Raw genomic sequence first — 12,945 nt, 5'->3', positions numbered from 1 at the left:
CTCCTAGACGAGACAATTTTGGCACATTATCAAAGCATGGTAGAGCCAACAGAGGTAGCGTTTTCTAATTAGGTTTTCACGGCTTTTACAATACTCAAGATGGCTGTACTCAACATGTCTAGGAGTTGATCATTTTTTATTTTTTTGAAAGCTTCACAGTCAGTGTTTCATGCAAGTCACGAAGCTAAGATTCATGAAACATTGTCTCAGTCAATGATTCGGCAAGAAAACTTGTGAATGGACCATTGCCCCCCTCCCCAAAAAAAAAAAGAAAAAGAAAAATCTATACCAAATTATCTTGGCATCTTCCGATCATAGCGACCACTTTGGCTTAAAGTCATGGACATGCTTCCCATTGACGCGAGTTCAAATCCGCCGGGCTTACCCATGCGCGTGGTTTATGGGTGATTGCCCACATCCGTAGGGAATAGTCCTGCAATAAAAAATTAGGGATACCTTATGTTATATATAAAAAAAAGAGCTTCCAATCACATCTTACAACTGGTTTTGTTTACAACCAAGTGTGAGTCCAAAACCAATTATTAGTCCAATAATTGGTTCTGGACTCAAAATCGGTTGTCTAACAATTGGCCAGTTATGATATGAGTTGATCATATGTAGGGCCCACCAAATCAATATCACCCTGATCACCGCAGACGTGTTGCTATCGCCGTGGACCAAGTTCCATGAAATCGGCCATTCATGGCTGTAATTTTTTATTTTTTATTTTTTACTTTGCCTAAGCAATAATCTGACTAAGAAGAATCCTTTACAAAACGTGTGCTTCTCATTGCCCTACCCAATTAATCAAATATATGTTTGTATTAAGGTCTTGTTACTTGTATTGTATAACATGTAAATATCAAGGAGAGGACCCTCTTTAATGGGAGAACTTGAAGGCACATGGCTTGTCATGTCTAAGAAGCAGAATTAGGTTAAGGTTCGTTCTCATGGGTGACGTGACGCTAATGTTTTTTTTTTTTGATCGGTAATTTGGGGTTAGGCAGACCCCACCAGCTATATTAAAAAAAGAAAAAAGAAAAATTACAATCTAGGATAAATCATTCCGGATACATCATCAGAAACAATATTTGCAAGTTCCTCTGGAACCAATTCAAGAGTAATTGAGTCTCCTTTACAGATACAGTTGGGTTTGGATAAGAAGTCAGCTGCTCTATTCACCTGCACAAAAAATGACTCATTCTGCTCCCATGAAACCCAGTCACTGTCAGAATGAAAAAGTCATAGCATCCATTTTTACACACATACTTGCATTTTTTTTTACTTTTCTATATCTGCGAAATTATATGATGAAAGGCCTTTTATCATACAATTTCTCCCTATATCTTTCCCTGTAGAAGATTATTTGTAACTTTACCAAGATTTTAATAGTAGTTTTTTTTTTTTTTTTTTTTTTTTTGAGATTTTCACTTCAAATGTTGTCTTTATAAGCTGGAGCTCTCCCAGATTCATGTCGATTTTCTTCTTTAATGAAAACCCCCCTTAATCTTTTAAATAATCACAAATCCATGAATTACTAATAGAGATTGTCTGAGGTGAATGCATTCTCATGACGCTTTTCACAACCAGACAGGATCCATTTTCCCGGGTGCCAAGTGTCTATTTTAATTTTTCCTAATTACATTTCTTGCAATTCCTCTTTACGAGGAAGTCTAAACTGAAGGGAGCCCTTGCAAAAAAGGGGTGAAAGGGCTCCCCCATTGGCTGCAAATCACCATAATGTTAGACTTTTCGGCAGTTATTAATGCATGATGGCGACGTGCAGCCAATGGGAGAGCCCTTTCGCCTCTTTTTTCCAAGGGCTCCCTTCAGTCTAGAATTCCTCTTTACTTTATGTCATTTACTTTCAAAATCTTACTTAGTAAGACTCAAACTTCTATTTAAAAAAAATCCTTGTAGTTGGTTAGGTACAGGTAGGCAAACTATGACATGTTTTAATTGTCTTGAAATGTCAATCTCAATGTTACAAATTTTGGATTCGATCGTCTTTAATTTTGATTTCAATAATCAGTTTTTGACCCAAAATCAATTCGCAAAATTAAAAATGAACTGGGCTTAAGTGAATTAAATGCGGATAGATTTATGGATTTCATAGATTTTGATTTCATAGAGTATAGATTTATGGATTAAATGCGGAAGCATTTAAAGCAACTCGCCAAATGAATTAAAATATAGGTGAACAGATAACTGGATCCTTTAATGTTTGACCTCTACCAAAATACATATGAAAATTTGGGATTTTGAATCTACGGGCAGAAAGGAGTATTGAAGTAACTTAACAAATCTATAGTTCTATTAAGGAGGGGGATAACCCTAATGCATACAATTCGAGGGAAATAGTGGGCCTTTGAAGGGATGGGAAAGGAAGGAATAGTCGAGGATGACCTGATGAGGAATTGAAGAAATTTACATTTATAAGATATTTAATGATTAAAAGAAACTTTGCATTTATATGGTTTTAAATAAGAGTAAATAAAGTATGTGCAGCTACACAGATAAGTTAATCTGTACTTGGCTCATAAACCATGCGGGGGCACATTTTTTGGGAGATCCAAAGCATTTATTTGGAAGGCCCTTCCATGGATAGAGTGTGTACCAAAAATCAGACCTATAGGATCATCCTAACCCTGCCATTTGTGAAGGAAGAAAATGGGCAAAAACAGTGTCTATCCATTTCCCCCTCCACCTTTGATTGGATTAGGATGATCCTATGGACAGACAGACCTATAGGGCTGGTGGATAGACCAATAGGATCATCCTAAGCCAGCCGAAGGTGGAGGGGAAAATGGACAGACACTGTTTTTGCCCATTTTTCCCTCCACAAATGGCAAGGTTAGGATGATCCTATATGACTGATTTTTGGTACACACCTTATCCATGGAAGAGCTTTCCAAATGAATGCTTTGGATCCCCCAAAAAATGTAGCCTCCGCTATGGTTTGTGAGCCATGCACAAATAACTTATCTGTGCAGCTACACATACTTTATTTTCTCTTTAAATAACATTGTACGCTACCCAAGTATTCCCTTATACTATATAGATTTATGGCTTAAATGCGGAAGCATTTAAAGCAGCTCGCTAAATGAATTAAAATATAGGTGAACAGTTATACCCTTCAAAGTTTGACCTCTACCAAAATACTTGGAAAATTTGGGATTTTGAATCTATTGCTAAAAGAGATTGGACACTGCCACTCCCTATTGCTATTGCTGGTATTTACCATAATCACAAAAATTTCAGGGAATTGCTAGGCAATTTTGCTGAAAACCATTTCGTGGCTCACTTTTGCATGAGGGAACAGCCACCCCAGATGAATTAAATGAATAAGACAAAACTGCTAAAAGTGAGCATGAATGGTTGTTCTCTCCTACAAAAGTGAGTAGCGAATCGGATTTCTGCAAAATTACCTAGCAAATCCCAATAGTTCGATGGATTTATTGGAAATAAATATCATTTTAAATTGATTTGTTGGCTATTATTAATGAATGATTCATCGGCAGTTAATTAGGGTTCTTACATGATGGATGTGCATATTTTTAAGAAAAAATATGAGTGGAATAAAGCAAAGGTGGTTCGTGGGATAGAGTAAAGGTGGAACGACTTGCTTAATGATCTAAACCATTTGGGTTCTATTCGTTTTGGATTTCGAGAATTGATTTTGAATCGAAAACTGATTAATGGACTCAAAATCAAACACGACTTTCAGTCCAATAATTGGTTTTGGCCTCAAAATCCAAAACGAACAAGGCCTCACTTTTTACCCTGGCTATGGATGGGCCATTACACTGTGGGTGGATTTTGCTCCATGGCCCGTCCATAGAAAGGCCTGACAAATAAATAGTTTGGATCATTGAGCAAGTGGCACTACTTCTACTTTTGACTGCTCTTATTTATCCCTGGAAAAAAAAAACATGCATGATGAGTTCTTGAAAAATGAATGGGCCTTTTTTCTGTAGATGTATCAGCAGGGCCCAATTATTCAATGATCCAAACCATTAATCTATTAAGTCTTGCTATAGATGGGTATGCATCAAATCCCCACTTTCATCAGACGACTTTTATCATAAATGGACAATGAGAAAACAAAGAAGAAAATGTTAGTATAAATGGAAGAAATTGAAGGGTTAGAATCAAATGGTGGGAGTGAGTTTTGATGCATGTCCCATCCATAGCACATACTTTTCTTGGATCCTTGCAAAAATAGGCTCCACTTGTACTTCTAACCGCTCATCATTTTCCCTTGGAAAATATGTTCATGCACCGTATACATAAGAACACTAGTTAATATATGAGAATTTATATGATGGGTGGCCGTGAAAACACGTGAAGTCTGAAAAAGTAGGTACGGCCCACTCTTTTTTATGATCCGAACCGTTCATCTGTTTGGGCACAACGTAAATAAGTTATGCTCCAAAAAATCATTTCCATAGGATGATTCTAACCCTCTGATCTGAACTGATCTGAAAATGGAGATTTCCAAAAATCATTTATGGAATCTTCTACAGATCGGAGGGTTAGGATCATCATATGGAAATGATTTTTGGGGCACAACCTACTTACGTTGTGCCCAAACAGATGAACGGTTTGGATCATAAAAAAAAGTGGGTCGTACCTACTTTTTTAGACTTCACTTGTTTTCACAGCCACCCATCATATAAATTCTCTATAGTTATTATATAGAGGACTGTTATTTGCGCATTTTATTTTATTTTTGTCTTTATTTCAATTTTGGGAAGGATTCCTTTTTCTATCAACGAGGGCGATGCCACTATCAATTGTATGAAAGGGCAAAATGAAAATGAAAATAAAGGGCAGCTAAAGATATAAATAATTAGATATCACCTCTCGTATAAAACATTAGAAAAGTTACAAGGATGAAGGATCTCTACTTTGATTAAATGTCATAAATGGTTATCCACTTTATCATTAGACTAAATAAGATAGAAAAATATTTGAATATGGAAAGGACGGCATCTAGATCCGGGACGGCCAATCACCGCTCTCCGCGTGTTTGGGGTGACCATTGAGCTATTGACCACCCACATGACATGCAAGGGTTGGTCGTGTCAGAGATCTTCCTATCAGCCCTCCTGGTAGTTTCACGTTCTAAACATTAGAACAGTACGGAATGGAGGCACATGTTTCGAAGAATTACGGATTACGGGCACTTTTAAAACGAGAATGAAACACAGGCAATTCTTCAAAATTGGGTGGTAAAAAGACCCTGATACCCTTCTGACATCGAGAGTCTTCCTTTATCATTACTGCCTATTAAAGTGGTGCACTTCACGAGGCTTCTTTTGGTTTTTTTGAATGTACATTTGAACCGACAGAACCTTGGGTTCGCTTTTATCTTGGCCGTCGGAAATAACTAGAGACGGATTGATGCTTGACATGTGTTGGAAATTTTTTTGGAACATTGACAACCCAAAGTCAAATCATTATCTTTTCTCACTTCTCTTTTGGCTTAGAACGGTAACATTATTGAATACATATTTTTTGGCTTAGAATATTTTCACTTCTCTTTTGCTCCTCACTTCTCTTTTGGCTTATAACGGTAACGTTATTGAATACGTCTCTTTTGGCTTAGAACAACGACATTATTGAATATTTTATTATTTCTCACGTCTCTTTTGGCTGAGAACGCCGCCGGATTCTAGAGTACGCTGCCGGAATATTAAGGGGTACGCTGGCAGAAATATGGTGTAAGCGGAAATAGGGTGTACGCAGGCGGAAATAGGGTGCAAGCGGAAATAGGGTGTACGCCGGCGGAATTCAGGAGTACCAAAAGAGAAGTGAAAAGATTCTAAGTGGTGTTCTAGGATAGTTATTATTGTGTATTGAAAATGGAAGAACTTCCATGTCTGTTTTCAATGGTCCTTTATGTTTAGGATCATCAAAGAGTTTATTAGGAGTTTCTATGATGTTACTAAGGGTTCCTAAAGGACCATGGGGACAATAAATAAGTAATGCGGTTAGCTATTTTAAGAGTGTTTTGTGTCTATAAGTATTGATTCATTTGTGTAGATATTGTAAGCTTCAAGATTAATATAAGTTTGAAAAAGATAAAAAAACAAGTGGAAATGATTTTAGCACTCCAATTTTTTGATATGTGGCGAAAGCTTCTTGTATTTTAGTGTTTAAAGGGTTGTCAACAGGTTATTTACAATTTCCAAGAAGCTCTAACAACCCCAATTAAAAACAAAAGACATTCTACTTCGCCACATAACAAAATAGTAGAGTGTGGAAATCATTTCCCAAAACAAGAGAGAAGAAAATTTCTTTAAAAACTTGGGAAAATTATCAAAAAAATGGGATTTTTAACTGAAAATCTCAAAAAAGGGTTGAGTTGGCTAAATTCTAAAAAATGGGTGAAACACATCCCAAGGCATGTTTTAAGACAAGAATGTCCTTGAGTTGCTTTTCCCTCTACCTTTTTAAGAAACGAATCCCAATGCATTTCACAAACCCTATTCACCTTTTTTAGCTTCTTCTTCCCCACGCCAAGTGTTGAAAGTCCATTGCCTTTAGTAAAACTCCATTGTAAAGCCCCCTTCTAGGATGAATTTAGCCCATATTTTTCAAAATGGACTTTACAGCCCATACCATAGGATGATCCAAACCACCCAATTGATGGGCCACAACGTAAATAGGTTGTGCCCCAAAAATCATTTCCATAGGATGATTCTAACCATCTGATCTAAAGAGGGACTTAGATTATGGAAACTTCTATAGATTGGACAGTTGGGATCATCTATGGATCATCAATTGGGCGGTTTGGATCATCCTATGGTGTGGGCTGTACAGTCCATTTTGAAAAATACGAGGTGAATTTATTACTGCCCTTCTAGAAATTGTGTTCAATTACATAAATACGTTTGGCTTTTGACTTGGTGGTAGGGAAGACCTATTGTTTCTTCATGAGAAAGAGTTTTTATATGGTGTAAACCCATATACTCCAACATTTTTCAAAAAGCATTGTACGGGTCAGGATGATCCAAACTGTCCATTAGATGAGCCACAATGCAAATAGGTTGTGCCTAAAAAATCATTTCCATAGGGTGATCCTAGCCCTCCAATCTATAGAGGAAATTCAGATTATGGAAACCTCTGTAGATTGAAGGGCGAGGATCAGCCTATGGAAAACATACTCAAAACTTTAAACAACATTTCATGTTCTGTATTTTCGTTTGGATAAAAATTCTCCATCCTCTGAGTTTCTTTCCACTTTCTCTTGATCCCTAACTCTAAGCGCTAACTATATATAATATAAGTAGGACTTACGACACTTTGATGGATGATCCCACTCGACTCAAAATAGCTTGTGACCCGGACTCAAAAACTAAGATCCGAAAAACACTCCAAAAAGGATAATGGATCTAATGAAATACTATTATAATGCATGAACCACTATTTATACTGTAGAACCACTATTTATACCTCAGAACCACTACATAGTGGTAAATAGTGGTTCCGAGGTATAAATAGTGGTTCTCATTGTATAATTAGTGATTCTGAGTGTTTAAACCACTATGTATACACTCATTTTCACTTTTATAGTGCTTTTGACTGTAATTGTGGTTCCAAAGAATCTTGAAACCACAATTAGTGCTTGGAAGGATTTAATTGTTGTTCATTTCATCTAAATGTGGTTCTGAGTGTTTAAACCACTGTTTATAAATTCATGACAACTTTGAGACCCAATGAAATACTAATAGAATGTATGAACCAATATTTATACCCGGGAACCACCATTTATACTTCAAAACCACTACATAGTGGTAAATAGTGGTTCATAGGTATAATTAGTGGTTCTGAGTGTTTAAAACTATATAAATACACTCATTCTCTCTTTTTATAGTGGTTTTAAGTGAATAAATTTTTCGATCTCATAATTTAAACTCTCGGAACAAGTATTAAGCCATCTAAACTATCAAACACCATAAGATCTGAGTGTTTAGGCAAATATTTAACCCATTGTTCATAAATTCATTGCAACTTTGACACCCAATGAAATACTAGTAGAATGTGTAAACCTTTATTTATATCTCAGAACCATTATTTATACCTCGGAACCACTATATAGTGGTAAATAGTGGTTCATAGGTATAATTAGTGGTTCTGAGTGTTTAATCCCCTATTTATACATTGATTCTCACTTTTTATACTTGTTTTGGCTACAAAACCATTTATTCTCACTATTTATACTCTTAGAACCACTATATAGTGGTTCAGAGGTCTACATGGTGGTTAGGAAATATAAATAGATTACCTAAGTGTTTAAATAGTGGTTTTGATCTTCTACATAGGGTCCTCATTGTATTTCCACATTCAGAACTGCTATTCAAATCATTTGAACCACTATTTAGTGGTTGGGAGGACTAATTCCCACATATCAACAGTGGTTCCTACATATCAACAGTGGTTCCGAGAACAAAATATTGCTTCTACACATTTAAATAATGGTTTTAATTGTATAGACATGAGTTTCATTCAGGTTTACTCTAAATAGAAACATAGAGGGCAATAGAGAGATGCTGACAATACACCATAGCATTGTAAAGAGGAAGAAGACAATAACAAATGCCTAATAAAACCATAACAAATGCCTAACAAATAAACAAGATGATGACAATACACCATAGCATTGTAATGAACATGTTAAACCTAAGAATATGTATGACAATGGACCTACCAGAGAACCTTAGGTTTCATAGCCAAAGAAAATAAAGAAATCCAATAAAATCTAGATGTTCTCAAGGAGAGTTTCGCTGGTCTACAATGGAATTTCAATGGAGTTTTACAATAGGCAATGGAGTTTCAACAGTTGACTTGAGGAAGAAGAATGTAAAAAGGTAGAAAGGGTAGGTGAAATGCATTGGGATCCGTTTCTTACTTTCTTTGAGGGAAAAACAACTCAAGCGCATTTTTGTTTTAAAACATGCCATGGGATGCGTTTCACCTCTTTTTGAAAATTTAGCCAACTCAACTCTTTTTTGAGATTTTCATTTAAAAATCCCATTTTTTCGAGAATTTTCCCTAAAAACTTCTCACCTCCAAGTTTTGCCAATTAAATTGACACCTTTTTCCTAAATGTGTTTATTTTACCAAAAAAAAAAAAAAAAAAAAAAAGAAAGAAAAAAAGAAAAGAAAAGGAAAACACTTCCAAGACTGGATTTTGGGACAAAAGTATTTTTTTCATCTAGTGGGAGATTTGACCTCACTTCCTAGTCTTCTTGAGCATGCGTCACGTCACAACCTATGTTTTCGTCATTATTTTCCAAAGGAAATCCCATTATTTTGAAATCCTGTTTTGCTAACAGCTCTCGGAAAAAAAAAAAAAAAAAAGGAAAAATAAAGATCAATCAATTACTTTTCCTAGGTGGTGGAAATATCATTTCCATAAAATAAACCTGGCTTGATTTCCCATGGAGAACCCCGCAACCGCTATAGTATTAACACATTTCCCAAATTTAGAGATCTTGATTTAAAAAGAGAGAGACTATTAGTTTTCCCTTTCCCTTTCCGAAAGAAAGGGAAAAGCCTACGACAAAACTAGATTTCAAAATTAGTACACATACACACGATTGGTTAAACGTAGAAACATCAATGATGTAAGTTTGGCATCCTAACCCTCACACTCACATCCATTTGCCCCCTTTATTTACAAATATTACCCTCCAATGTCACAATTTTCCCTATAATCTAGCTCAACTGCCCTATCTCTCTCTCTCTCTGATTCAGTCATATACATCGCGGGCACACCAATAGAAGACCCATTTAGGCTTGGTCAATTTCACACCCACCCACCGTCAACAACACAGCAACAACAACATCAACACAGACGAGTGACACTTCATTTGTCCTTGGGTAGTTGAGCCATCTCCCCTTCTCAGAACTACTCCCATTAATTCCCGACCCTCCATCGTCTTACACTCTTCTCCTCTATTATTTTACTCACAACCAGAAAAACTCCCCTTTGACCTCACATTTATACCCCCCTCTGCCTAAACCGAACTACAAAAAAGCGTGTTTACACTCCAGCTATTTATAGTGAGCCCCACCTCACATTTCTCGCTTACATATTATAAATACACCCTCCCTCTTCCTTCTCCCTAGTCCACCCTTCCAATCAGTTTCCATGGGGAGTATAGAGATGGATAAGGAGCGATTAACAGCAGAAATGGCATTTACCGACTCTTCGTCGGTCGTCATAAAAATCCGGCGAAGGCTACCGGATTTTTTACAGTCTGTGAAACTCAAGTACGTGAAGTTAGGTTACCGTTACACCAGCAATCACGCTGTTTATGTGAACGTTGTGGCCTTAGCTTTGTTTATAGCGGTGGCTGTTCGGTTGACCGGAATCCGGTTCGATGGGTTTTCTTCATTTTTCTGGAGCTGTATCTGCCCTGACCCGGCCACTAGTTTGGCCTGTTCAGCTCTCGGAGCCTTACTTCTAGCAATTTACATTTTCAAACGCCCTCGCCCGGTTTACCTCGTCGATTTCTCGTGTTATAAACCGGAAGATGGCCGGAAAATCTCGACGGAGGGGTTTTTGGATATGACGGAGAGTACGGGAGTTTTTGAAGAAGAAACGGTTCAGTTTCATAAACGGATTACGAAACGGTCCGGTTTAGGAGATGAGACTTACCTTCCGGCCGGGATCCATTCACGGCCGCCGAACTTGAATATGAAAGAGGCGAGGCTCGAGGCGGAGACGGTTATGTTTGGAGCCTTGGATGCTCTCTTTGAGAAGACCGGAGTCCGGCCGAGAGATGTTGGAGTTCTGATCGTGAACTGTAGCTTGTTTAATCCGACTCCGTCGCTCTCTTCCATGATTGTAAACCATTATAAGATGAGAGGTGATGTTCGGAGTTTTAATCTCGGCGGGATGGGCTGCAGTGCTGGTTTGATTTCAGTCGACCTTGCGAAAGACCTCCTCCAGGCTAACCCTAATACTTATGCCGTAGTGGTCAGCACGGAGAACATAACCCTCAACTGGTATTGTGAAACAACTGATTACTCGTTTTTAAGGCGCTGTTTGTTTTGGATTTTTAGAACCGATTGTGAGTCCAAAACTGATTATTGGTTCTCAAAACCCAAAGCAAAAAAGGTGTAAAAGTAAATTTGAGTCAATAATCAATTTTGGACTTACATTCCATTCTCAAAATCCAAAACAAACAAGACCTCTGAAAGCTTACTCTAAAAGCTTATGTTGCTGTATGATGTTTAATCATTTATTATTCAGCACTCCCCCTGGCCTCTCTATTTTGTTCTTGGTTCGTCATACACATGGAATTTTTAATATCAGGAGTTGTTGGGTTTTGAACAGTGACGAATATCTATAATATATGTTAAGCAAAAGCTTAAGCATTTAATTATTCTTAATTCTACAGGTATTTCGGCAACGACCGGTCGATGCTTCTCTGCAACTGCATCTTCCGAATGGGAGGCGCGGCCGTGCTTTTATCAAACAAGCGAAAGGATAAAAGAAGATCCAAATACCAACTAATCCATACAGTAAGAACCCACAAAGGAGCAGACAACAAAAGCTACAACTGCGTCTTCCAAAAAGAAGACGATAAAGGAACGGTAGGGGTTTCATTAGACAGAGATTTAATGGCAGTGGCCGGGGACGCTCTGAAAACCAACATCACCACATTGGGTCCATTAGTCTTGCCATTTTCCGAGCAATTCAAGTTTCTAGTAACTCTAGTAAGGAGAAAGTTCTTTCAGATGAAGGTGAAACCTTACATTCCAGATTTTAAACTAGCATTTGAGCATTTCTGTATACACGCTGGGGGTAGGGCTGTGCTTGATGAGTTACAGAAGAACCTAGACTTAGCTGATTGGCACATGGAGCCTTCGAGAATGACATTACATAGGTTTGGTAACACTTCGAGTAGTTCACTTTGGTATGAACTCGCTTATACAGAGGCTAAAGGGAGGGTTTTGAAGGGTGATAGGGTTTGGCAAATCGCGTTTGGCTCTGGTTTTAAGTGTAATAGTGCTGTTTGGAGATCTCTCAAGGGTATCCCTGAAATTTCTGTTGGGTGTGAAACTGAAGAGTTGGATTCTAACCCTTGGGCTGACTGTATCCACAGGTACCCCGTTAAGCTTCCCGTTGGTTAGACCAGAAATGAAGAAATCTCCTCTAGTTTTTTCTTTTTTATTTGGAAAAATATCCATCTTAAGACCTTTTTCCTTTTGTTTATTTGTTAGCATGGGATGTAGGTTGGTACACGTTATACATGTGTGCATAATCCGATTTGTTGGTTGGGTGAATGCTAACCAAAGATGTGACCTATCCAACGATTGTAATCGTCCGAAATGATATTAAGTTTCAAAATTCGAAGGTTACATCTCTTCTCATTGTCCAATCACTAATCAATATGGTTTTGGGTTCTGATTTATCCGTAGTGTCACGTGATCCGCATGTACTGTATTAAATTCCTTATTTTAAGATAAATGATATTTCCACTCCCTGTTCTAGCATTTACACCCTCTGGACTTTTCCTAAAAATTGGCTGCATTTCCAGCTACCTTTGTTTGTATGAAATTATGAAAAGACTTATATTAGGGCAATGCTCTGCTGCTTAGAAAGTAACGTGTCAAGACTGTCTCTGATTCGTCGGACTCCATCCCTGGAAATGACAGTGAAAAAGGCCAAAAAGACAGATTGGTCTTTTTTCCACTTTCTTTCTCCTCGGAAGGCAACCAAACGGAGCTATCAATACGAAAGAAAAGAGTTACGCAAGCATGAGTTTTTTTATACGGTGTTAGCCACTATAGTCCGTCCAGTATTTTTCAAAAGGTAATGTGCGGCCTATGATGATCCAAACCGTCCATTTGATGGGCACCAAAGCAAGTAGGATATGATATGCCCTAAAAACTACTTCCATTGGATGATCTTAACCCTCCTAC

At 37.6% G+C, this 12,945-nt stretch overlaps 1 protein-coding gene across 1 annotated transcript; it reads left to right on the top strand.

The window, feature by feature from the left end:
• The first annotated feature begins 10,051 nt into the window (after positions 1–10,051).
• Positions 10,052–12,381, top strand: KCS1 (3-ketoacyl-CoA synthase 1). Its single transcript, XM_077392328.1, has 2 exons — positions 10,052–11,022; positions 11,418–12,381. The coding sequence occupies exons 1-2, from the start codon at positions 10,163–10,165 to the stop codon at positions 12,151–12,153; spliced, it is 1,596 nt and encodes a 531-aa protein (XP_077248443.1). The 5' UTR covers positions 10,052–10,162; the 3' UTR covers positions 12,154–12,381.
• Positions 12,382–12,945: the final 564 nt, after the last annotated feature.

Source organism: Tasmannia lanceolata, unplaced genomic scaffold (assembly GCF_043159265.1).
Source record: "Tasmannia lanceolata isolate RefF3 unplaced genomic scaffold, GAP_Taslan_0.1 ptg000012l, whole genome shotgun sequence".
Taxonomy (NCBI): domain Eukaryota; kingdom Viridiplantae; phylum Streptophyta; class Magnoliopsida; order Canellales; family Winteraceae; genus Tasmannia; species Tasmannia lanceolata.
This window is presented reverse-complemented; position numbering and strand designations above follow the sequence as displayed.